This window comes from Drosophila suzukii, chromosome 3, assembly GCF_043229965.1.
Source record: "Drosophila suzukii chromosome 3, CBGP_Dsuzu_IsoJpt1.0, whole genome shotgun sequence".
Taxonomy (NCBI): domain Eukaryota; kingdom Metazoa; phylum Arthropoda; class Insecta; order Diptera; family Drosophilidae; genus Drosophila; species Drosophila suzukii.
The window spans coordinates 74644068-74670948 of NC_092082.1; the positions used below are offsets into that span (position 1 = coordinate 74644068).

A 26881-nucleotide genomic window follows, 5' to 3' on the forward strand; every position below is an offset into this window, starting at 1 on the left:
AGACACACTGGCACACGGACGGGTCCTTGTTCGTCCCTTTTTTTTCATACGAATGCGCGGCCTTTCATTTCGTTTAGCATTTTTTGTGTGTGTGTGTGACTATTTTTTGTACTTTTTTTCCCTGTCTCCCTATGGCCTTTGTTTTTTGTGTGTGAAACCAAATTGTCACAGACATGTGCCGCCACCAAACCAAAGAACCCACCACCCCCTCCCAGTCGATTGTCGCCCGTCCCACGCGGGTATGCTTAACCTCTGAGTGCTGTACAGTAGCGAGCTAACTCTATTAAGTTACATAGCGAACTCTAACGGAAATAGGCGAGACTTTGTGGATCCACTAATAGTATGGTCCTGTTTTCTACCCGCAGAGCCTCTTTCCCTACGCCTTTTACTTCTGTCGGCGCAACAGGGGGCGGGACGACGACCGAGATCTGGAGTTCGGCGGTCCCAGTCGGCGGGGAACCAATGGAGCACGCGCCGGTTCCGGATCCGCTGAGCTGCCCAACTGCATCAACTCGACGGCCTCGTCGGAGATCCATATGAGCGTTATGCGAGCCCGCCAGTATGCCGTCAATGTCACCCCCACCACGGACGCCCAGATGCAGCAGCTGCACCCCCTCTACACCAACTAGACCTACTACTACACCCATGGCGTACACACTTGATCTCAACTCCTGTGCTTCACAACGTCTGTTCATGAGTGCGCAGTGCACTCCAAGTGTTCTCCAGAAACCAGATTGCCAGCTTACAAATAAATTTGCCCGATAGGTGGAAAAAACATTCCTCAAAATGGCTGCTAAGAGGGCTAAAAAAAGAATTTAACCACAAATAAAACAGCTAAAGCAACAGCAACAATACGACAATCCCACAGATTATAGAAAGCCTTCAGTAACAGCAAATTGACGTGCAAAATGAATTGAAATACAAATAAAAATATTACGACATACATATTTACGTGTCATGGAGTCAGAAATTTCATAAAGAGATGTTTATAAATGCGCATGCAACAATAGATATATGAATTGAATGTTTGATATACGTATATAAAAAGCGAGATGTTAACCCAAAAAAAAATTAAATATGAGATATGCATGGTTTGAAATAATACTCTAAAGTAAAAAGTAAATTAAAGCTAGAAGTACACTGTAGGTGAAAGGTCTGGTTGAAGGGTTTTTTGTGCAAAATATCTGTTATGTTCGCATGAAAAATGTTTGGACTTTACTATCGTTTGTTTAAATTAAACTTATTAAATTAAAGTTGGAGATTTCTTAAATATTTGTTGTACCTTTCATTCGATTAGCGGATAAAGAATGGCCAGTAATCAGTGACCAATTTAAATTATACATTTTGTAAATATTCAAAACACTCAACCAGGTCTTGAATCTACTGTTAGTTACCTAAAACTAAAGTTAGGAACGTGTTCTTATTTTTTTGTATTACTCATATTCTCTCATCTTTAAAAAGCAATGAGAAAGTTCATTTGATTCGTTCAAGACATTAAATTAATCTAGTTCATTATACCAAAATCAAATTATATATGTCATAATACATAACCAAACAAAGAGAATCATTCGTATGATATAGAACATAGAAGCTAAAGCACGACTAACATATCCATTGGGTCTTTTAGCCTCAACTTTGATGTTTCCCGACTTTGAGTCCCACACTGTTGTTGTAGTCAAGTTAGCGCTCTAGAGCTATATATTATATACGAACTATACCTGTAGCTAAGTACATGAGTACCTCCCTCTCTGCAGATAGATGCAACCGACATTCATGGAACTGTTTTGAAATCTTTTGAGCAAGTGTGACTAATTCCTATATCGCTATTCTCTTGCCTGGACAATCTTAACGAAGCACAATAAACTAAATCTCCAGACTCCAAGCCTGTTTAGTTGACTTTCGCTTTCGACTCGAAATTAGTTGAGTAGGAGATATAAGAGAAATTATCAGTAACTGCCACGCCCCCTCGCCGAATTTGTCACCGCAATTGCGCCCATAAATCAAAGGTGTTTTCAAAGGAAAGCTGGCTAAATTGTTTGCAGAAAATATATATACGACATATATAAAACGCTGACTTTTTCTTACGATTCACAGTCATTATTTAAAGCGCCGGCTTAAGAGCTCACCGCCGTCGACAAATGAGCATCTGCCGTCTCTGTCGGCGTGACTACCCCTACTACACCCTACTTCTCCCCGCCCTCCAGTGGGCGTGTCAATATTTGCTTTATTTAACTCTCGACGCTTTGTTTAAACTGCGGAACGCCCACAAAAAGTTGGCAGTCAGCAGTGTTGATAACATTTGAAATGTAGCCAAATATTGTTAACTAAATTAACGTCGAACGATAAGAAGCTGAAGTACAAAACACGAATGCTCTTTAAAGTTAAAACAGTTTTGCATCGACTAAAATAACTTTATAATATTTATTTCTGGTTACAAAAGTGATTTCTTTGTTGCCACAAGTGTTTCCAGGTGCATTGCACTTTAGTAGAAGGTGCATCCGTTGAATGAGGAAGTAAGAGTATATATCCTTGAAGTACCGCTGTGTTGAATCGAAAAAAGTTAGGATTGGTCGAAGTGTTACAAAAATAATTAAAGCCATTTATAATTTACTTACGAAATATGGTTAATTAAATATAAACACACATCGATTTTTAAGTTGTATTACTTTAAAAACTGTATTCAGCATCAGAATTTCAAAGACCTCTATGAATATGTATCTCCTCACTTCAATAGCCCTGATACCCCTATAAACTAGGGTGTTTTTCCGGAGAAGTATGGCACGTGTCCGTAAACCACCTGGATCACAGCGTCAATAACAAAAGCAGCCATAATTAACAAAAATACGATTTAGTTTAACCGCAAATTGGCATGTCAACTCATGGGAGCATGTGACTCTCGAATAAAAACAAACTAAACAGTTCGCGTAAATGTCGAAAAGTAAATAATTAAATTATGGCAATTAGGTAAAGCTCACGACGATTACAGTCGCCTGGAAAAGTATGCTGACGAGTCATTCCATGATGCAATCCCAGATAATTTGACAATTCACGCACATTCCAGATAAATCCCCACATCCCCTGGGTGACAATGACTTGTGAAATTACTTCTGCCAGCGACTGTATTACGATCTTATATGACTGATTCATTTTATTTCGTTTTTTACGATGCGAGTAGAGATACAAGGTACCTAAGATATAACCATTTATAGCTGAAAGAGGCTCAATGTTCAAATGAAATTACCGATTCAGATGCACTTAAAACACTCGAAGCCAAAACAAATTAAATGTCCAACAGAAACGCTGAGCTGAAGCTTATTTTGTAACAGAAATACAAACTGAGTGTCTAATAGTAATGGTAGTCAAATAATTGTTGAATATTGTACGTATTATGCATGTGTATAGTTGAAGTCAATGCCATGTTAAGCAAAAAAAAAATAAAAGAGAATTTTAAAATCAGACCACATTGAGGTAATGAAAAATTAATGCGAAACTCATATATTCATGCGTAACTCGGCCACATGGCATTAAATATAAAATGCAAATAAAAGTGACAGCAAGAGGAAAATGTTAATTAACTTGTGAAAAATATTTACAAAACCACAAAAAAAGGAAAAAACAACTAGCACGGATCTTGTGGTCGATTGTCGGTCAATTTCGGAATTGTACTCATATACCTTCCAAGTTTCACGAACAGCAAAACATTAGGCGATACCCCTCGACTTAAGTAAATGTTAACATGTGCGTTTTTCAGTGGAAACTATATTAAATTATACATATATATTTATTATACAAAGGGATATGTTTACGGTGTATGCATGTATTGTATATAGTATCTCGATACATATAAATTAATGAAATGAAGCAATTACAATCGTATGGAATAAAAGTAAAGGTAATAATAAAAAGGTTCAAAACATCATATGAGTTGCTGCCTTTCATTTTCCCCATCCCATCCGTTCCCACGACGAACTCCATTCCAGTTCAGGTAGAGATGCGATGGATGGCCCGACGGGTTATGGTCGTTATGAGTGGTTGTTACTGCTATACGTATCTCTAAACTTCTTCTGTATTAACTGATATGCATTGTAGACTCTGTTGAATTTACGGCCGCCAATCGTCGGTGATAAGCCAAAAAAAGTAATAAAGCAAATCGATTTAGTACAGGAAATGGTTATAAAACTGGAGTGGTAATTCACCTTTCTTTCGCCGCCTTGAAGGACTTCTTGCGCTGCTTGAGACACGCCTTGTCCTGGGCGGCATCTGGATTGGGTAGATCGGTGGGCGATATCATGGTTATGTTGTCCGGGTGGCAGAAGAACGCTATAGAGTGCCGACCTCGGGCCCGAATCGTTTCCTGCTCGGGTATAATCACACGATGTTGCTGGGGGTATAATAAAATGGATTAGAGAGGATTTCATCAATTGTATAGGGTTTATGGGACTACACCAACTTGAAATATATTTTATTTATGGTTTTTAACTATCCTTATATTGACAACAAGCAATAAGGAAAATTAACTTGTTATTTAGTCAATATATCAAGCTGTAGTTCCATACAAAAATCGCTTTATAACTTAACTAACACGAATATTAAATAATTTATATCGCCAAATAGCTGGTATTGTTGGATATTTATATTAGCTGCTGTATTTAAAAGAACAGCAGATTCGGTCTGATAAGAAAAACAGTTTTTCAGATACTTTGGTAAGAACAAATACCACCAAATTGTAATCTTTGAAAATGTGTAACATTGAAAATTGGGCGTACTTTCTTATCAAGGGGGTCTTTAATTTGGCCTCATAAATTAATTAGCTACTCACCAGTGCGGGATATCGTCCCTGTGTCCAGATGTTCAAGATCTCGCCGCAGTTGACGAGAATGGAGCCGGGCAGGTGACCCACGCGGTTCCACTTCTCGCTGCCGGGCAGCCTCACCTCCAGACCGCCCTCCGAGTCCTGGGAGAGCAGGGTGAAGGTGCCGTAGTCCACATGGGGTGGACACTGGATGACTGCTCCACTGCCCAGCTTGTGCTCAAACAGCTGGCCATTGGGTCCGTCCACCTCGTTGAGGTCGTCCTCGTCGCGGGGATTGTGCTCCGGCCGGAAGTCCGGCTGGTTGGACAGACAGCGCTGGTAGCTGTACTGGCAGCGGCCCTTGATCACATCGTTCTGACCGGGCTCGTCGTCCACGATGGGCGGATAGTAGAGCATGCGCAGGGAGCTCATGTTGTCATGGTCGCCGGACAGCATGTGCGAGTGTTTTTCGAGGAAGAAGGTGTGCGGAATGTCCAGGGAGACGGCTAGCGCCTGCAGGATGAAGCTGGCCAGCGCCTTGAAGTCCGTGGCCAGGGTGCTGATGTGGTCCGCGAATCCCGGCAGCGGCTCCTCGGGCAGATTCTGGGCGTTAAGTGTGCTGATGTTGAAGGCGTGCCGGAGCTCCGGGGCCTTGCCATCGAAGCGCTGCTGACCACGACTCACGTAGCCGTGCTTGTCACCCTCGGCGCGGATGTAGTGCTGCCTCACATCGGGTGGCAGGTCCACGAAGTCATCCAGGTGATCCCAGGCAGTCTTGAGCTGTTCCAGGGCGAAAGAGGAAATACCAGATTAGATGGTTTCATGTATGTCACTTAAAGTGTATTTAACTGAAATCTAATGTGGCTTTTTCAAATGAAATATTTTTATTCAGATTAAGCAATAATGCTTTTGGAGATTTACAGCCTACATTTAAAATGGTCTGCTAAATTTTCTCTTTATCTTCCCTGATTCTTGGAAATACGAAACCATTAACCTTGAAATTGTATTATTGTTTAATCTCTATGGAGATAGGGTTCCCCCTGGAATAGAAGCTATTAATTTCAATTACTGATATGAAAAGCACATATATTTTCATACTGAGATTTTAGATTATAGACACCTGGTCAAGTTATGACGTTACAGTTTTTTTTTTAAAGTACAAATCTGAGATAAAAGTTTGATTGTGTAACCAAAACACTTTAATGTTCTTTGGAGATCGTTTTCAAGGGAATTGGTTTTTATGGAAGTGGTAATTTAAATATAATGTATGTGAACTATTATTGTTTATATTGTATTATTAATAGTAATAGTTTTTCCTATTAAATTACTTTAATCTAATTTGAAAGCTAACTAACTAAACCCATATATTTGATTTATTTTTTTTTTCTTATATATCCCTCAGTCTTACCTTCTCGTCTGATATGCCATGGTTGACCAGCAGTGCCATGCCCTTCTCGGAAAGGGCCTTCTTCAGCTGGTGACCCACGCGGTTGACCACCGACTTGACCGGCACCTCCTCGATACCTGAAACGAGCGAAATCGGGATAAAAAAGAGATTAGTGGGCGTGGGAATAACCAGCGGATCCGCCACTCAATCGCTAATTGTTTTGTGGTCGTCCGTTTATGGCTGCTTGGAACTGTTTTCCACCTGGCCATCATAAAGTATGGCTCTTGTTTATGGCAGATTGTTCACTTCATAGCCGAGGGCAATAAATAACTGTCTCGCGAGCACTTGGCCGCTGATTTGAATGTCATGGGCCATTGAGAAGTGTGGCTAAAAGGCGTTCATATCCACGTGCCGGCCACAAAACACGTAAGTCCCCCACTTGGAAGAGATAATCGGGTACTTGGAATCTTAAATAACCCACTATCGCAAAATGCGAACTTGATAATGTGCAATAGCCCAATGCAATAAAGGTAAATGCAATCAATTTCAATGCAACGAAGGCGGCATTGACAATGCACGGCGGAAAATTAAATAGAAAATGCGCGGAACAGCCGCAGCGGAAGTGGGAATGTTCCACACCGCCAACCATTCGTTGCGCCACAGATGGACTTTCAACCAGATATAGATACGTGATATCTGCAGGAAGGGTAGTAAGGGCAGTAAGGGAACTACCCTGGCCAGAGACCTTGCACTTACTCACCGAGGGGCAAGTCATGAATGAAATCGGGGAATGCAAAGTAATCAAATACTGTCACAGTGTCACACCGGGCGTATGCGCAATCTATAAATAGGTTTCCCTACTGGGGAAGTTACCTTCTGGCTTCTCTGCCTGCCCTCAGCTCCCGATTTGGCCAGTGACGCACTGAACCCGGCCACTGATAAGGGTTTTTAGAATTTCAGCATTTAGCATTTCACAAATAATAACAATTACGCCTCCTTATCATCTCTCATTCCGGGTAAAACGAGAGCTCTGTCGCCAGGCGGGAAGTACTCGTACTCGTATTCGTACTCGTAATATCATTGTTATTTGCCCAACTGGCAGGCAGATGATGATGATGCGGAATACTGATGAGGCGGCGGAGAGGTCAGTCGGGCGAACCGAACTGAATGATTCCAATTGACGCCACCCATCCAGCGGATCGCCTTTCGTTTTCATTAGTCGGGCGGTCCAGTTTTATGTTGTTATTTTCCGTGTGGATTCTCGTTTTCAGCTGGCATGCAATTCAATTAGGCGGCAATTGGGATGCGAGTCGCTTTTCAATTTGCCATTTTTTTTGTGGTACTCAGCCAGCTAGTTGTCAGTGCTAACTTGTCGCTAATTTAGCTAATTGAGTCAGTGGATTCACTCGATTCACTTGTACATATAGGAGGCCAAGTCGCCCGAAGATCATCTGCCAGAATTTCTCGATGTCTCGACTTGTTTTCCCCATGTTTTATTGTGTTTTCCTATTTGATTGGCGTTGGTTGTACAAATTTATTGCTGAAATTGATTGGCTTTTATGCATTTATGGTCAGACATAAATTGCGGGCACGCGTTAAGCATTTCTATAGTTTGTTTTCGACGCCATTTGATTCTGTACGCTTGTAATTAAATTGCAATGGGCAAATGAACTCTTGTTCCACTTGGAAAAATGGGACTGCGTTATGAAAATTCCAAATGAATGTGTTAATTAAATTCTTAAATTTGTTCTGCACATATTTTGTAGCTGTTGGCATTTCCATATGCTCATCCGGGAATAACCCCTTAAACATAATCCACAAATAGATTCCGAATTCCCACTCGAATCGCCCGGTTGATTTAATTCAATTCAATATTTATAGACCCATTTCAGCCCCTATATATGTACGTGGCAATTTAGTTGCGGAATTTTCGCTGAGAAATATGGCTGTGCAGTATAACTTATTTATAGCAAAACTGAATTGCGGCTATTGGAAAGAGGTTTAAATGGGGAACGGGGGGAAAATTGCTTGCAGATGTCGGGCTAATGGAAAAATAATTTCCATGGCATTGAAATATGCGGACAGGAGTCAACGGCATCGGGGTAATTGGCCAGAATAACATTATCGCCTGTGAATTAAACTTAGCATCAGTGTGTTGAAGGTTGCCAATTTGTTTGGCCAGCTGTCAATTTGATCTGTCAAGAGAACTTAATTCAGGTGGCGTTAACCAATTTGTGGGGTCAAGAGAAATCCGCTGACGATTTCTACGTATTTTCAGATGGCCACAAACAGGCAAAACGCGATTGTGGCCATTAAACCAAGCGCCAGGCACGTCAGCAGAGCCAAGAATCAACAGGTTTAAGCTGGTTTCGATCGGTTGTGGCAAAAGTCCAACTACTTAACATGCCCGAGCTGCCGTTAGCCCCTCTCTAAAGTACGGATTTCGGTAGTATCACTTGTTGTTTCCGAGTAAAAACAAGGCGAGGTCCGTCGATGACTCTGTGGAGTGAATCCCCAAAGTCCCAAAACAAGATGCGTCACGAAATGGCCGTTTCCAAACTGGTAACTCCGAACAGGTAACACCGAACTGGTCACCGGCGGTGTGTAAATAAAGCTGCAACCAGCGAACAAATAATGCTCATTGCATTCACAACAAAATCTGGTTTCGTAACTCAAACAATTGTAAATATTTTGATGCGTTTTGTTTGAGTTTCCGCTCTGAACTTACTGACATTGGGCGCGTAGAAATCAAAACATTCCACAAATGCCACAAGTCCGAGTTCCAATATATGTAGTTCAAAAACCTCTCCAACCTCTAAGGGGCCCACATAAAACACAAAAAAAAAACATAAACAAAACAAAGGAAAGAAAAAATCCAATTGAAGTTCCGTTGACATAAAAATGCCGCAAGGCAGCGATTTAATTGCTTCTAGCTGCTTTGGGGGTCAATGGCTCTGAACGGGCGAGAAGGTCAAGAGAGTGCTTCCACCAAGGCCAGGCCGCACTGTATTTTACTGTACAGTACTCGAACCGAACTCGAATCACTGGGTGAGCCCTCGACGAAAACTTACGGCCAGATAAGCAGGCAGTGCGTATGCGCCACTTTTCCATGGCGCATTATAACACCTTTACCTTCTGGAGAAGGAGAAACTGTGTCACGTATCGGCAAAGACCCAGTTAACACAATGGGCACGGCTCCGAAATAGGCAAATGGAAAATTTTGGGTTGGCCCAAAAAGGGCAGAAGAAACGCTGAGCAGAACAAACAAGCCATTAAATCTGGTGATACGAACTTGAACCCAGGTATCTTAAAGGTTATACACATATGCTCGTAGTAATCTGGGCAGCACAAAGACAAAACAAGATTAACATTAAAATAAGTTTTAAATATATTTCTCTTTAGAGGTCTTAAAGGTAGTACTAACATCACTACCTCAATTACAGCCATCTTGCATACACCAGGCAAACTATTTATTACACAAAGCTTGTAGAGTTCCATGCATATTATACATTATTTATAAGTTTATACATATGCACATAAATATTAATAAAGCAACAGATCGATCTATATCTGTAGAACTGAATTTATTAAGTACTCTGTCACATTTACTATGATCTATAGTATAACAATGGCAAGCTTAAACAGCACCAATTTGGAGAGTAATCACTCAAACATTACTCATGATTTATTATACCAAGAAATCGCACCAAAATAACAGGCTACAATAGCGTGATACTGGCCGGGGTTTCATGCTTATAAGTACTCCATAGATTAACTATCTTCTTTCAATTAGTCTACTTCGGGCGATAAGGTACGAATTCTACGTAATTTCTTAGTCAGATTTCTCCTAGCTAACTTGAAGATCACATTTGCATTTTTCAGACGTATTCTATGAGAACCCCAGCTGCCAAAGATCAGGTGTCGGTTGCACAAGTCAATAATTACTTCTAATTAACTACGACGTAGTTACTTCGTTCAAAATTAAGTAACTGCAATTAGGGGAGCCCATTTAGCCCTGAACAATTGGGAATAGTCAGCCGAACAGAACTGTCGATGACTCAATGACGGCTGCACTTAATTAAGCCCAGCTGACTGCGAAGTTTTCAAGTGCACAGAGAGAAACCTAATAATAACAATAGATTATTTATTTTCTATTTTGCTACTGAAATAATCTCAATTTTATCAAAATTCTAGACTTTATAGCATTTAATTAAAACGTGACATTTGAATGCATAAATTGGATCATTAAAATTGAAAAGAAAGCTAAATATAACACTTTGAAATGTTGAATAAGTTAATGGTCCATTATTTTGCGAATCGATGAATCATTGGATTTTTACCATTTTGTTTTTCTGTTTGTAGCCCTATTCATGGGAATTTTAATTTTTATGTCTGAGTTTTTTAACATTAAAAACTCCTCCACCAGTAAGTATAATGAGAAATTACTACCGCTGGTAAAACACAAATAAAACTGTTCTTATAGTTTTAATGTCTATGATAACTTTAGAATTAAGAGTCAATAAACATAAAAGCAATAAAAACTTAGAGCTACACATAAACAAAAACATTATAGAAAAAAGTTTACATTTAATTTTTAAGGTGTTGTTTGCACAGATGGATTGTATTTCATAACAAATTTAGACGTGCGAATGTGGAATAGAATTTGCCGTGTCCGGAACCGCCTAATCATTTTCACCTTTTCGAGACAAGTCGCAGATAAGTGTTATTTTTGAATGGAAAAACCTGCCCATTGATGGCCAGGTCCCGCCTATTTTTTCTCTGTGTACGAATACAAATGCTGGCTGAAACCGCTGGCCTAGCAACGAGTTGGAGTGGCGATCAGCCCATGTTTTATGGGACGGTATGGGGTGGCGTTATGGGGGGGAATACCATAGTATACACATGTGTATACCCAGATGGGGGGTACTTACCACAGTGGGCGAGATCGATGATCGGAACCACGCTGCGCGAGAGGAGCGTGTCGAGTTTGTCGTCGCTGCTCTTTGTTTTTATCATTTTGTGTGAGCTATGGTGTCTGTGTGCTTCGCGTGCTTTCCAGAGGGTCTTCGACGTCTAAAGTTCTTTGGTTTTTGATTGTCGGAGCAATCGAACACTCGCCGCACTGGTGCTCGCTTTATCTTTATCACAAACTACGGGGACTTGGCGCCCTGAGGGGATCCGGAGACGAAGTGCACTTCCAGCGATGGCAGACTAAATGAAACTGAATGACAGCAGCGAACCGAATTTGATTATTAGACTGGTTATGCCGGCCCAAAAAAAAAAACAAACAATTAAATCGCGCATCCGAGTGTTTTTATTTTTGTTTAAATTTTTTGTATTTTGTTTTTGCAATGGCTATTGTTTTTGTTTGGCTAGCGAGCAAACGCTTTGACAGCAGAATTGGGGATAAGAGGGGGGGCTTACGATCCGATACAATCCGAAATACGAACGGCTGATTGGGTGATTGGTGATTTTAGAAGGGCGCGTGGCGGACGAGAGGCGATCGAACAATCGCGGCGCGCTTCTTGAGCGAACTGTTCAGTCGTTTCTTTTTTGGGGGTTCTAGGTTCTGGGCTCCAACGCTTATCGCACCCGACTGGCTACATTTATGCATCACTTTACGATTTTATTTTGCAAAAACCAACTGATTGCGTGAGGTGTATAAGGTGTATGAGGTGTATGCCTGCATGTGCGTCGCAATTAGATAAAATTTAATCAAATCAAAAATTGTGATAACTAAATTAGCACTTGTCGTTCTGGGGAGGGGTTTTGGGTTTGGCGGGGGTCTAGAGCTGAGTACTCGAGAAACCACAGTGGGTATTCCGGCTTATGGTGAGCAGGGCCGAAAGGTGAGACTATCTAAAGCCGTCAACAGGTAGCCCCGTCTCGGTTTGCTTTTGCAATATTTGTGATGGCTATTAACGTGGCTCGGGCACATGCATATACACAGATGAACAGATGTACATATAAGTATATACGAGATACAGATACTCTGGTTGCGGTGTGAGTCTGCTGCTGCTGCTCTGGCCTGTATCTTGCATCTTATGGATTGTGTTTGTTGTATCTGGCAGATCCCGTTTTGCCGTTTAACGGCACTGGATCTCAGGTGTGAGCCCTCCTGCCTTTCTTTTCATTTCACCCCCTAAATAAACCAGCTGAGCCATCGATCGTGGCTGTTGCCAAGCGGTTTTCGTTCAGGAAATGCCGGATGAACAAAGTCTGGTCTTTCAGTCTGCCAGTCTGCATGGATCGGTTTTGAAGGGGTAGGGTTCGGGGTCGGGGTTTATAGATATACATATATATGTATACTCGAGGCGTGAGTAAGCGTTCGCCTCGCCTTTTATTGCAAAAACACTATGCCAGCGAACACTCACTAAAACTACTCGAAGCGCCTATTCAGCTGAAATGTTGTGATTTAAACCGAGGTGATTTTGCTTACAGTGAAAACTCGCTTTCTTTTTTCGCACAGGTTTCGCTTTTCATCGAACACCCGACCCGACGAGACGACAGCACACAGCAGTTGGCCAACAATCTACTTAGTCAATTTTCGTATCGCTTTCTGATGCTTTTTTTGCACACTTTCCATCATTTTGTAACACACTCCACTCGCGAATTTAACCTAGATACACCTGAACTAGCGCAGAGAGGAACGGCGTCTGTCTCAACTCAAAAAACATTCGCGATCCGCGATCTTCGCTCGTTTCGAATCGGATCCAGTTCGAAAACGATATCGAGCTTATCGGTAGTCGCTGTGGGGTCTATCGATATTTATACAGGGGCTCAAGTCTCTAAAGATCGTGTAAAAAGTCCGCTAACATTTGGATGTTAAAACCGGTTTATTTTACACTTAGCAATGGATGTAACATTTCAAAATATTGAACAATGGAAAGCCCTTATAAGAAATAATTGGAAACTGAGAGCTATATAGTATAACTATTTTTAGGGAGGATTCTGAGCTCAAATAATTTTGTGTAATATGTAAAGCCCATTATTTAAAATATATAAAACTCAAAATTTATTCAACTTTGAACCAATTACATTGCATTATTATATTATTTAAAAATTGCAGTTTGTTTACAATTCCTAATGACTTTGGCATCTGTCTAGAGCTGCAATAATCGCTTGCCCCAGATTCGTTGATTTATTGAGATCGCTGACCGTAGGTGTCATTAAACTTTTTCTGTATCAGTTCATAGGCAGTGTATACTCTTGGGGTTAGGAAAAATATAAATATAAGATAGTATTTATATTAAATGTAACAAAACTTACTTGTCTTCACTCTGTTTGTCGTCTTCACCCGAGATATCGTTGGGAGATATTAGAGTCGTATTATTTGGATGGCAAAAATAGGCAATGGAATGTCGGCCGCGAGTTCGTATATAATCTTGTTCGGGTATAACGACGCGATGAGGCTAGGGAAACGTATACAAACATATGTTAATAAGAAAATTTCCCAAAGTTCAGTAATAACCTACCAGGGCATGGTAACGCTGCTTAGTCCAGATGGACAGGAGTTCCCCGCCGTTAATGAGTATGGCTCCAGGTAGATGGCCCACTCGTTCCCATTTATCGCTACCCGGCAGTTGCACCTCCAAGCCACCTTCAGAATCCTGGGCGAGAAGGGTGAAGGTTCCGTAGTCCACATGGGCGCCACAACGAATGGCCCCCTCACTCTGACCCGGTTCATCGTCAACAATCGCCGGATAGTAAAGCATCCTTAGAGTACTCATATTGACATCATCACCTTCCAACATCTGGGAGTGCTTGTCGATAAAGAAGGTCGGAGGAATCTCCAGGGCCACCTCCATGGCCTTCAGAATAAACGAAGACATGGCCTTCAAGTCCGTGCACAGGGTCGTAATGTCTTCTGCGAATTCCGGCAGTGGCTCTTTAGGAATATTATGTTCATCCAGCTTGCAAATATTGTAGGTGTGGCGGAGTTCTGGAGTGCTTCCATCAAATCGCTCCATTCCCGGACTAACGTATCCATAGTTGACCCCATCCCTTCGCCTGTAGCGATCCTGAACCTCCGCTGGTAGGTCCAAGAAGTTGTCGAATTGATCCCACACAGCTTTGATCTGTGTGTTCAACAAATATTAGAAAATATAGCATCATGAATACAACAACTTACCTTGTCTTCTGCTATTCCATGGTTAACCAGGAAAGCAATTCCCTTTTCAGTGAAAGCCTTATGCAGTTGCTGACCCACCCGATTGACAAGGGACTTGCCTAAAAAGTTTGAGAAATCATTAGTATTGTTTATTTTGATATAGAGCATTAGTAGGGCTTATCAATGCTCGCCCTAAAAATGCCCCTATCACCTAAATTGATTTTAGGGATGGTGGTGAATTTTTGTAGACGACACGTCACCCACTATATGATTCTTCTAGATAATTTAATCCTATTAAATTCAATTTATATAAATGGGATGGGATGTGGAAACTTACCGCAATGGGCGAGATCGATGATCGGCACTGCGCTTCGTGAAACAAGTGTTTCTAACTTTTCCTCTCTTATCTTGCTGTTTATCATTCTTGGTAAATACAACCCGGTGAGGTAAATCAAATACGAAAAAGATTATGTCTGGAAATTTTCTGCTTGCTCAGACCTCTGAGTACCTCCGATGCGAACTCGACAACCTTCTCCGGCAGACTGACCCAAACAGAGCGAGGCATTTGCATTATTTCTAATCGGTACTTACTTATCTTTAACGATCATACATGAATGGTATAGCATATTCTAGGGGTGTGTAAATAAAACATTTGTATGGCGGGCAAAACCAGGTCCTATCTGTTCTTAAAATATACCAACAAATGAGTTTAATAATAAACTTTATTTACAACTATTTAAAAAAAAATATTATTCTTTCTTTGGCACAACACTGAGAAAATTAAAAAACATTAATAAGTTCTTAAGAATAATTATGCCCATATGCGCCTTTTGCCAAAGCCATAGATATATCATAAGCGTTGTATATCCTGAAAGAAAATTGAATTATTTATTGAACTAATTATCAAAACCTTGACTCACTCTTGTGTGGTTGACTTCTTAACTGGTATTTTTAAGTCTTTAGGATCGATCAAAGTGGAGTTATCAGGATGGCAAAAATAGGCAATGGAGTGTCTGCCTCGATGGCGAGTATCCACCTCTTCGGGAACAACCACTCGATGTTGCTGTGGAAAGTAATCTTATAAATGTTGAAATACCTTCATTTTAAGTTTATATCCCCACCAAGGCGTGATATAACTGATCCGTCCACGCAGCCATGGTTTCGCCGCAGTTTATGAAGAGTGCTCCCGGTAGATGACCCACTCGCTCCCATTTGTCACTGCCCCGCAGCTTGACCTCCAAACCACCCTCTGAATCCTGTGCCAGCAGGGTGAAGGTACAATAGTCGGCATGGGCTCCACATCGGATTATATTGCCATGATCTTCATCATCCACCGGAGGATAGTAGAGCAATCTAAGGGTGGTGAGATTGAAACGATCGTCGGACAGCATATAAGAGTGTTTATCGAGGAAGAACGAGGGCGGAGCATCCAGAGAAAAAGCCAAAGCCTGAAGAATAAATCTACCCAAGGTATTGAAGTCATCGGTCAATGAGTTAATGTGGCTGGTAAACCCAGGCAGCTCTTTTTCGGGTAAAAGTTCATCCTGCAACTTGCATATATTGTACGCATGCCGTAGTTCCGGTGTTCTGCCATCGAATCTTTCCATCCCAGGACTCACATAGCCGTGATTTTCGGCATCCGGAGCTTTGCTTCTTTCATAGGGCAGTTTAACCTCTGTTGGTAATTCAACAAATCTATCGAAGTACTCCCAAGACGTTTTGATCTGAGCGAATTTGAAATTAGCTTATAGACCCCATAGATTTAGTGATAATATGTACCTTCTCATTGGAAATTCCATGGTTTATCAGCAGAGCATAACCCTTTTCTGACAGGGCTTTCCTTAAATATTTGGCCGCATTCTCAATGCTGTTCCCTAAATCTATAATCGGAACAGCATTTCGTGAAAGCAGAGTATCAATATTGGACTCCATTGTTATTAAAGATTTTCAAAGTTCCTTATCAAGTGAGCTGGGGATGTTGTTATTCCAATCACAAGAAAAATAAGACTAAATCGAAGACAAAGATTTTGATTTAAATGCAGGGAGAGAGATTGTATTTATAGTTTTTATTTCATACTATACTTTTAGGTAGGTTTTGTCAAGTAAAGCATATGTATAAATCATGTAGAAATCTCCAGATAGCTCAAGTAAACAAAGACATTCAGGTCTTACATATGAATCGTTTTTTTATTGTTTGCAAATAAAATATACAAAATTACATTTCATCATAAAATTGGGCACATTTTTGTTTTCCGACAGGCAAAAGTTCATAGTTCTCCGACCATATCGACATTGCCATTCGCCTGTCAAATTTTGCTCTCGACTTTCACAGTCCATAGGATAAAGTCTAATCACTAAACTATAATATTTGGTACTATTACACTATCCCAATACAGAAAGTACAACGATCTCTTGCACTCTGCAATGGCGACTGATCCGAACAAGTACAAAAGGGGCCGCTATCCTCAAACTAACGAAATACTACGAAACAAGCTTACGCAACTACAGATTGTATAATATCCATCTTGACCTATGTATACCTAGGGGGAGGATATTGGAGGTGTTTGGGGGTGGGGGGATTCTGGAATGGGAATGGGGATTAAGGGATGGGTTTTTAGGGAGGGACCATAATAATAAGTGAGCATAGCTTAAGGTAGCGCCAACTAACGTCGCTTCCTACTCCTTTTTCGCCGCCAGTTTGGCCTGGGCAGCCGCCTCCTTCTTGTAGTTGGCCACATAGAAGGCACTGAACATGTAGGTGAAGAGGCCGGCATTGAAGGTCAAGAGGGCTGCAATGGACTTGGGGAAGTTGCAGTTGGGCTGGAATTGGATCTGCAGCGTGTGCACGAAGATGATAAGGAATTGGACCTATAAAAAAGAGAACATTTAAAACCATATCTATGGTTTTGCAAAGGAGAAACCACTTACAATCTGCAGGATGGTGATGTACTTCTTCCACCACAGGTACTTCTGCACTGCGGGTCCCATGGCGGAGAGCAGGTAGTAGGCGTACATGATGATGTGAATGAAGGAGTTGATGAAGCCCAGCAGCGTTCCATGTCCACCGGCAAAGTACTTGACTCCAATGAAGGCGCACACGGGCATCAGGGTGTGGTGGTACAGGTGGAGGAACGAGATCTGACGCTGCTTCTTGCGCAGCACAAAGAACACGGTGTCCAGCAGCTCGGTGATCTTGGCAATGTAGTACAGCCACACGGCACGAGCCATCTAAAATGGGTAAGCGGTATTAGAAAGGTGACTATAAGGCTATAGAAAGGTTATAAGACACCATACCCTCATGGAAATCGGATCCGACTCGTAGGTCACCGGCTGGCACTTGAAGTTGTAGTGACCGCCCCAGCCGCCCTTGTAGCCCTCGTAGAAGAGCACCCAACTGAGGAGCACCTGGACCGCATTGTAGACCAGCAGGGTGTTCTTCAGCTCGAAGGGCTTGCGATCGCGCATGTAACGGGGTCCGGCGTACAGGCAGAAGTACAGGTAGGCTCCCAAGATCATGAACAGGGGTCCGGGGGCATTCGACAGGAACCAGTTCTAAGGTAGCCAAAATGTTTTCATTACTGATGGAACACCAAATGTCCTAACCTTTTAAGATCTAACAAATCTATGAGACCATATATCTGATTATCAAAATCTCAATCAATGTGAACTGATTATAAATATTTATTTAAATATCATCATATCTTTGATTAAATCAAAGAACAAGTCTTTTATTTAACTAAAACAAAATCGGTTAAGATATGATGAGTATTACAATATATAACATTCGTTTCCTAAAAACTTTTTGACCGCGGCGGTAATGTCAAGTTCTAGAAACCATTTTCCTATTACCCTCTGATGACTTGACAAACATTAATATAAATTCCGAAATGTTTTATGCTGAGCCTACATATTTCCCTTTATAAATGCAATGTAATATAATAAAATAATACTCTCCGGTTACAAGGTAAAGATATTCGTTTAATTAATTCTCTGCCAGCTTTGTATACCCACCTTGGTCCGCAGATCCTCGTGCTCCACGAAGAAGTTGACCATCCGATCAACAATGGTGTTCGTCTCGTTCAGAGTGACCGACATCTTGGCAATCTGTAAATGTAGGGTAATCAAAAAATTAGTTTGGATTATGCAGTGTCGTAGATTAGCACCTTCTACGACCATGGATCAGGTGGTAGAAGCAAAACGCATTCGACCTGTGTTTGATTTTCGCGCTATGAGCATTTCCTGTTAATCAATGAGACACACAAACTCTAAGTAATGCTGCCCAAGGCGAAACCGCGCCTACGCTTCGCCAGATCAGAATATATATATTTGTAGATATATATTTGTCGATATTTGCATGCCCATGATACAGTGATCGTTGCGGGTGCGAAATGTCATATTAGTAGAATCGTGTAAATCAGGCGTAGCTTTGCAAATTTCGGAATGCCAATAACCTGGCGATTTGATATCTGTTGAGCTTGCGGAAAAAGCCACCAGGCAAACAGTTTAAACTCGTAATTTATCGGGGGTTTATTCGAGCCAAACTGTCGCCTCAGCAATTACAATTACCCGTTGCGCATTTCATTCTTTTTTTCCAAGATTATGATTTACATATATTGTTAAGTGGCAGTCAACGGCAGTGAACAGGCCAAAACAAGGGACACGATGCGTTGGCTTACGTGAACAGAACTGGTTTCGTGCTCATCGCTGTGGCTGCGTTAACTTGGCCAAATTAGCCCCTTGTTCTCCCCCCTGTCCCTGTCCCTCCTTCTGGCTAGTTTTTGCCCAGGCTTTTTGGAAAAACCCAGGAAGCAGGATAGTCCAAGGACGGTCTGTCAAGCCCATGTATCATTAATTTTATGGCTTTGCGATCAGGGAGGACAAACCGGTTGCATGTGATTATTGGCTTGATAGCACAAATCATTTCTGACTTTTAAAATGCGACATGTATTACCCATACTTAAATCATAAATAATAAATCATTAAGTGTTGGGTATGGTAAATTCTGTCTAATTGATTTTGTATTTGTTTATATGTTAGCCTTTTACGAAAGATGCCCTACTATTTTGTATGAATTATTTTTAGATGATATTTAATCTCCCCCATATGTTCACTATTTCTTTGTCCTGTCTCCTCCCTTTATTTTTATTTAGTTCTTGAGCCCCTTGGCAAAGATCCCTTACTGATTTTTAAGAATTATTTATAGATCATATTTTGTATCTCTTGTAGGACCATTCCTTTGTCTTCTCCCCGGGCTATTTTTATTTAAGTCTTTGTAAACAAACCTAGAGGCAAGGACAACCTGCAGACATGCACAGGCGAACATTATGGGCATTGTTTTTAAGGAAACCAGTTTTGGGATGCAGTTTTTGCAACAGTTGATGATCGTGATTATCGGTCGAAGGGCCCATCCCAAAATTCTTTAGCAACGATGACTAGACTGTTTTTAGTGCCCGCTGATATCGGTCATTATATGACCATCATTTAAGACGACATCAATGGCTCCTTGAGGCACCGACTTGGCCAAATAGCTGGCCCAGTTCGGCTTTGTCTAACCCACTTGGCCCACTCGGCCACTGGAATCATCATTTGGCCGGGCTCTATTAATTATGTGAGCACCTGCCATCTGCGACTACGGTTCGCACTCCAAGTGAACGCCATTATCGAATTACCCAGCGTTTTCTGTTCAGTCATCGCTCTTAGCGGAGCTGCGCGCCAAAAATGCATTCATTCAGCTGGATATTGAGATATTGACTAACGAGAATTTCGACTGACTTATTTGCATTATTTCGAGTGCCTTTGCCGAGTGTTTTTGCAAGGCCGGCACTTTCAATCGACCAGAGCAGCCCAGCCAATGGTGTTTTCGAGGGTGTGAGATTGTGGTGCAAGACACCCACATGGTACGCTTACATTCTACAGTTCCCAGCCAAGAAGGATATGGAATAACAAGTGATTTATTTATAGGAAGAATTTAGCTTTCAGCGGTTAAACATTATTTAATCTCGTATATCTCTATGCTAATTCAAAACTTGTTTTTATTCGCCTGCAAGCGTTAATAATTTTATAAACATTATTCCGCACGTAAATTTATGACTGCTCCAATAACCTGTTAATGCAATTTCTACTCGAATTTCACCCGCAAAACTCAAATAAAATAATAAAAGCAAATCAAAACATTATATAATCTTCTACCGGTTTATTCTTTAATTATTCAGCGGTCGAATGTTGAACTTGGACTTGGTTTTCGGTTTCGGTTTCGGGGATTTTGGACCGCCAAGTTCTTATATGACCATAAACAGTCATAAATAGTTAGATAAAATGTGGAGAATTCCAGTTTGGTTTATTGAGGAGGCCACTGTTTCGATGTGATTCTCCCCATTTGGACCTTCCGGTCTCTGAGATCAGCCTAGCGACTCATCTCGTCATCGGAATCGCTGTAAATTTTTGCATATCTATTTGGCTATTGACTTTCAGAATCTTCCGTTGTTCACATGCAAATTAGTTTGAACTTTATGGCCAAAAACCCAAAAGTCAGCGTTACTTTGCATGTTAAATACTAGAAATTTTCCTATCTCTTAATGGCATGAAATTCCGAACCAAATATATAAACCAATGGAAAACTTCGCTTAGTTGGACCCTGAGATTTGCTCTCGTTTTGCATAATGCCAAACAAAAACATTGCGCAAATCCTAGCTACTTTTCCAATAATAATGTTGATGGCCGTTTGCATGCCAATTAGCGATTGACAGTGAACGAGAGTGCGTGGCAACGACAGAGTCAATATTAAATGAAGCCAAATAATGGCAAAGTAAATAAATGTATAAATACATATCACCCGCCTCCCTGACGTCACATTCCAGTTTATTATTATGCGATAATCAGCACGGTTAGAAGTTGGCCGATAAATTCTAGACACGCGTCGTGCAAAAGATTCGCACGTTTTGTTCCGTGGCCATTTTTGCGCAATGCGCGTCTCATTATGCTAGGGACTTCGAAGTGGGATTTTATTCTATTTACAGACTCTATTATAGACACTAGACTGATAAGAGGCCGTTTGGGAAGGCCTGAGCTATGGAAAAAATGCCTCGGAATGTTGAGGACGGCACTCAAAAAGGTGTAAGGTGGGGGAAAATATTGGAACACTGATAAAAAAGTAAGTGTTATAAGTATATTTATCATAAATATGGGAGTATTATTAGGGATTTTTCGAAACTGAAAACTGACTTTATTTTTTCCCGTGTATTCCAACATAAGAGAAGACAAAATATTGAACCCGCAGACGGAGCGGCAGCCTCTGATCAATCGATTGAATGGACCTAAGGCAATGGCATCGGCAACGGCAACGCATTTAAAATCTCTGCGAAGGTCGCACGTTTTGAGGAAACAAAAAGCGGAGCCCCAGAGGCGATCTCTTGCATTGGAGAGCAGCTTGAGATTCGGCTATATCAATATTATCCGCTCCCCAGTGCGGATGCGGATCTTTCGGGCGTGGCTAGCCAAACATATAAGTATGTACGAATGTACATTATGGTATGTGCCATACGTTGGAGGCGTATTATCTGTGCTTCAGTCTCTTTTCGTATGGTGATTTGAATTTTATTGGCTTTAACATTTTGCATTAGCCTTAGTTTGTGCTCTGACCTTGAACTAGTGGCTAGAGTTAGTTGCTGCAGTCGCATAAATTAGTCGATTTAAGCTAAAACCACCTTATTACTTCCGCGTGGCTGGGTGAAAAATAAAAACATTCCAGAAGGAATGCCACATAAACTAACTAACTCCCGGCATTCCTGTCTCCAATTAACTGGACTGACAAAGTTTCCATTACTACAAACTACAAATGTCTGTAAGTGCTAATTGAGTCAATAGTCATTGGCTATCTGTCTAGTTCGATCGAGGTATGATGTGTGGGATATGTGACAGGCAATCGATTAGGTCGGCAAATCTACACCCTCCATTCACGAAGGCGACTCGAATGTAAATTATTCCATATGCTTTCTTCTATTATTGGATTATTTAAATATTTGCAATTTGTCTTTATAAATATGCAATTGCCTGTAAAGGTTTCCCCATGCAATTGCACACGAAAAACAAGTCAAAGTTCGTCGTCTCAGTCTTTTGATTGAACAGCGTAGAATAAATTAGAGAAAAAAAAATATAGCTTCTATTTGCGCATGCCACAAATCAAATAAATCGATCGATAGGCAGTCACATCGATCAGTGACGACGGGCCCTTCTTTTAATTATGATCAATTAGGTTCTCCAGCTGGGAAAAATACCGCGACAATTAACAGCTTTCGATAAACAGCCCTCAAGTCGTTCTTCACTCAATGATCATTATTTTTGTCTATTATTCGCATTTCATATTAATGTCATTGCACTTGCATTCGCAAGAATCATTTGGTCCAGCCCAAGGGTGCCCAGAATGACCCAGTCATGCATATAAGCAAATCCAGAGAGGTGCCTCCCCTAACCCATGAATATTCATTCTGTGCGACTTCTGACCTCCAATATTTGCCATTGTCATCATCATCATCATCGCCATCGCCTTGTTCTGCCTGGCGAATTGTTTACCTTGCCATTATTATCAGCTTTTTCTGGCTTTTGGACAACCTACCTAGTGCCGCCTTGTTGGGCAAACAAGTCACTTGGAAACGCACTCGGGCGAGATGAAACGATGAAGAAATCCCCAAAACCTGATGGAAATTCGGTGGACTTTTCGGTTCGCTTTATAGTAGGTGTGACCGCCAGCGCATGTGACCCCAATTGGTCTGAAAATATTAAAATGTAATTTGGCGGGGCGAGAAATGTCACCGAAGAGTCTCAAGTCACCCATTCGGCCAACGTGCGAACGGATGTGCAGCAGAAACCTTTTTTTGGATCCCCATCCCAAGATACCATGGCAATTTCGCTCTCCGCCTGACTAACTATCTCCGCAGGTGTGTTGACGCCAAGAAAACAACAATAAAATCATAAATAAACAAAATGTGCGCATGCGTGAACGTCACCATCACAGCCTTTTCCCAAGGGCAATTCCAACCGAATTATATTGGTGAAAAATTGCTGGCAACTGTGTATGATTGCACCAAGCGTGTTATTCGAATTAAATATTTTATGAATGAATGAGTCCATTCAATACACCCGTATTTCGAAATAAAAGATCAACAGTCTGGCCAACCCAATAAACATGTCATGTTCTTATCACATCGCAACTTGGACCAAAGTGTAAACGTAAAAAAGGGCAAGTTGGTTTTGGGATTTCCGTAGATGTGTATCGCTTCATTTAGCACTTCTTCTGATTGTTATTTATATCGCAAACTTGTCCAGTTGTTCCCATTGTGTCGAAAATGTAATGCGAAATTCAGGGCTAAATAAGAGAGCTCAGAGATGATATAATGCTGACTGAGGTTGGATGCCATATGCACACATAAAAAAAATTACAGTCTTCAATTTTAACTGATAAGACTTTAAAATTTAATGGAGAATTTTATAGGTGATCAAGTGAAATTATATGTAAATATTATAAATATAAAGAAATGTAATAAAGGTTTGAGAAATTTTAAAAAAGATTAGAGAAAATCTTTTAAACAGTTTTGACTAAATACAAAATTTATCAAGCCATGGTATCAGTATAAATTCATTAAAAAATCATAAGGCAAAAATATATGCATTTAATATATCTTTATAATTTTTTCCTGTGCACAAAACTGTGGTAATGCAACTGGTAGCGGCAGTTTTTATCGGTTGGAGATGCGTTTGCCTTCAGCTGCGAGGGATTACAATAACGTTTAAAATTGATCAATAGCTATGCGATTTACATATGAGCCACATTAACCGTGTGATTGACTTGGCCCACTCCAACCGACTTGCTGGCCATCTTCATCTCAGGCCATTTCAGCTGGTTTTGTAAGCCCGTCTTTTTCTTTTTTCCTGCCTCTCTGCTCTTCCATGTTATTTATTTATACAATATTTAGTTTGTAGTTTTCTTTCGAATTCGTCCGTGCCCGGGTCTTTGGGCTTGGGTGTCGTTTCGCAATGACCCCAAAAAAAAAATGTCTCAAATCTTTAACAGGTTCGCGTCGTGTGCGCATAACTTAGCATAAAATCTGAACACAATCTTCCATTGTTTTTTTCCTATAGTTCTTTAACACTTGCCTTTCTGGTGAATTAATTTTTGGGAGGGAAAGCCAAAAAATATTGAATGGACGTCAGTGATTTATTTGCGGTACGACACAGCACACGGCACTAACGATAACACACACACAAACGATCCGGCGAAGGATAGACACTAAAGGCACTTTCTGTTATCCTTCGAGGCAATATCACGCATACGCGGCGTTGTCGATCAGAACTCAGAACTCAGAACACGAGGCGGCAGATCTCGGGATCTCGTGCTCCACGGTTACCCAGCGATTACTTGGCAGTTGAGGCGCCGACAGCAGACTAAGCGATATCCGGGCCCTACAAGCGGTCTTGTAGCGATCGTATCACGGATACGAGTACGAGCGCTTTGCTTTCGGCCAAGATTCGCAGTACAGGTCTACCTACCTATTCGGTATTCGGCCAAGATCGTATTCGTATTCGGCCGTTGTTCGCAACAGGTGAGCAGCACTTGGCCACGACCAGAATCCAGATACAGATACATTTACAGATACAGATCCAGCTGACTGGCAGACATTGCATGTTTTTTAGGGCCGATTCTAGGATCTGCCCAGCTAATTACCCATTGAGCATAAAATATAAGCAGAGTGGCAATGAGAAGTCGATAATTAACTTAATGAAGCACCACCTATTTTTGCTAAGAAACGAATTATTTATGAGCTTACAGCTGCAGTCGAGCAAATCATAACAGAAACCCAGCCCGACTGCATCTATCATCCACTGGCCCATATGGGCTTGGAGCGGGAGTTGTGGCCCCAATGGCCCCAAAATGCCTCCGGCCCAAAGCCTCCAGTGGCCACTTGATGGATTTCAGCCGCGTCATTCCCTCATTCACTTGCAAAGTCGCAAAGTTTTCGGTCGGAAAGTCGCAAACTGCATTACACCGCGTACTAACTCTTTGTGTGGGGCTGAAAAGAAGTCTACAAAGGTCCAAATAGACGCACTGACTCCGCGTCGAAATGCATGTCTGACATTTGCCACCATTGCTAATTGCTCAATCAGAAATCAGAAGGAAAACAAAGTGCAACTAAGTGCGCTTCAATTGGTTGTCAAGTGATGATTGCCGCGACAAACCCACGCCTTTATGGTTCCAATGTGCACTTCGTCGGTTCACCGAAATCGGAAATTCCATCGATTCATTCACAGATCCGACGTAGTCTTAAATCTTTCCGATTCCAATCCGGCCGATGCCCAATTCGATTCCTATCGAGCTTCCGCAACTGCGAAGGTCGGCACCGCTGGCATGTTGGCATGCCCGACGCGTGCCCGAATCTCATTTTGGAGGTGCTTTATGCTACGGGGCTCATTTCAATTGCTAAATATTTTTGGCAATTTGAGGAAGATTCTACGCAGCTCGATTTACGTTTACGAGCCCGCGTTTGAACCCATTTCTAGGCGTGCCAAACCGAATTGAAAGACAGTCACACTTCCCCAAACTAAATTCTAAGTCGTTTTTCTGTTCTACAAAAATTTCCTAAACAAAAGAAAAGATAAACATAAGAAATGATTTCAATGTTAAGTTAACAATGAAATTATTTTATTATTTGTATTAAGACTTTTATGTCAAGCCTTTTTAATCGTTTTATTTTATGGCATTTCAGAAGTTGCAAATAAAGTCATTAAAGAAAGAAGCTGTCAAATATTAATATAATTTATAAACTATATATTATGTAGTGGCTTACAGACAGAAAAAATTATTACCATTTAATATAACAAATCTTCAAACATGACATTTATTACTCAGTTTGAGCCATGAATGGGCTGTATTTCCAAAAAATCCCCATTTAAACAAACAATTTATTGTTAGGCTTGGATTTCCGTAAATTTTCCATCCGAGTTTTCACTTCTGTCTTCAATCCAAAAGCATTTCAAAGTCAATGTCGCCTGGCGGAAACAAAAGACTTCGGACACGAACTCGCATCGATGCCCCGGAGCATCGGCTTATAGAGACCGCTGCTGTTCATTTAACGACTCATTCGATTAGTTTTTTTTTATTCAAAGCATCTTTACATTGGCAACAACAAGACGATAATAAATAAAAACATCTCATATTGCCTGCCTTTGCTGGGCATTATACGGTTTTAATGTTTTTGAACTTGACAAGATAGCATAATTTGCATGAAAATGATTGGATTTGGCAATTCTGCAAGAATTGATCGTTAGATGGTTTGGCAAAAAAATTCTGCCTTCTCTTTGTCTTATTTTGCTCTTAATTTAGCAATTTTCGGTGGTTTTTGTCGTTTTGGTCGCTTTTTGTGGCAATTCTTGTGCGCAATCGCCTGCGTACATTAAAACTCAATTAATGCGTAACACTTGGAGAACGCTGATGCTGATGATGGAAAAAACGCAACCAGAGCCAGCCAAATCTTGGCGAGCACCGCAGTCCGAGGTGAACTGAGGCTGATTGGAAATCAATGAACTAACGAACTGGACACAC

At 41.1% G+C, this 26881-nt stretch overlaps 5 protein-coding genes across 7 annotated transcripts in view; 1 reads left to right on the plus strand and 4 right to left on the minus strand.

Annotated features, from left to right (window-relative positions):
- The window catches only part of Octbeta1R (Octopamine beta1 receptor), a 26479-nt gene extending 22558 nt beyond the window's left edge, over positions 1-3921 (plus strand). Inside the window, exon 8 of one of the 3 annotated variants that reach the window (XR_011604293.1) lies at positions 366-552. Coding sequence is in view for 1 of the 3 variants with exons in the window: in XM_036817056.3 (XP_036672951.3) it covers positions 366-629 (264 nt within the window). In the remaining 2 variants the exon portion in view is untranslated. Of the gene's footprint in view, positions 1-365 lie in introns of all 3 variants that reach the window. The other 2 variants (XM_070996496.1, XM_036817056.3) reach the window with 2 other exon arrangements.
- LOC108012191 (uncharacterized) lies at positions 3740-12854 on the minus strand. The gene is made up of 6 exons (XM_017077486.4): positions 12619-12854; positions 11111-11400; positions 6201-6316; positions 4820-5572; positions 4197-4381; positions 3740-4092 (listed from the first exon to the last, which is right to left on the minus strand). The coding sequence occupies exons 2-6, from the start codon at positions 11193-11195 to the stop codon at positions 4023-4025; spliced, it is 1209 nt and encodes a 402-aa protein (XP_016932975.3). The 5' UTR covers positions 11196-11400; positions 12619-12854; the 3' UTR covers positions 3740-4022.
- Positions 12855-13167: 313 nt separating this feature from the next.
- LOC108012187 (uncharacterized) lies at positions 13168-14858 on the minus strand. The gene is made up of 5 exons (XM_036817204.3): positions 14627-14858; positions 14311-14408; positions 13655-14257; positions 13449-13591; positions 13168-13387 (listed from the first exon to the last, which is right to left on the minus strand). Exons 1-5 carry the CDS (start codon positions 14709-14711, stop codon positions 13321-13323), a joined length of 996 nt encoding a protein of 331 aa, XP_036673099.2. The 5' UTR covers positions 14712-14858; the 3' UTR covers positions 13168-13320.
- Positions 14859-14993: 135 nt separating this feature from the next.
- Positions 14994-16279, minus strand: LOC108012179 (uncharacterized). The gene is made up of 4 exons (XM_065866289.2): positions 16069-16279; positions 15411-16013; positions 15210-15352; positions 14994-15157 (listed from the first exon to the last, which is right to left on the minus strand). The coding sequence occupies exons 1-4, from the start codon at positions 16219-16221 to the stop codon at positions 15091-15093; spliced, it is 966 nt and encodes a 321-aa protein (XP_065722361.1). The 5' UTR covers positions 16222-16279; the 3' UTR covers positions 14994-15090.
- A 178-nt stretch (positions 16280-16457) lies between these two features.
- LOC108012186 (very long chain fatty acid elongase AAEL008004) lies at positions 16458-24745 on the minus strand. The gene is made up of 5 exons (XM_017077481.4): positions 24439-24745; positions 18301-18393; positions 17584-17841; positions 17218-17517; positions 16458-17157 (listed from the first exon to the last, which is right to left on the minus strand). Exons 2-5 carry the CDS (start codon positions 18382-18384, stop codon positions 16966-16968), a joined length of 834 nt encoding a protein of 277 aa, XP_016932970.3. The 5' UTR covers positions 18385-18393; positions 24439-24745; the 3' UTR covers positions 16458-16965.
- Between the last annotated feature and the right edge of the window lie 2136 nt (positions 24746-26881).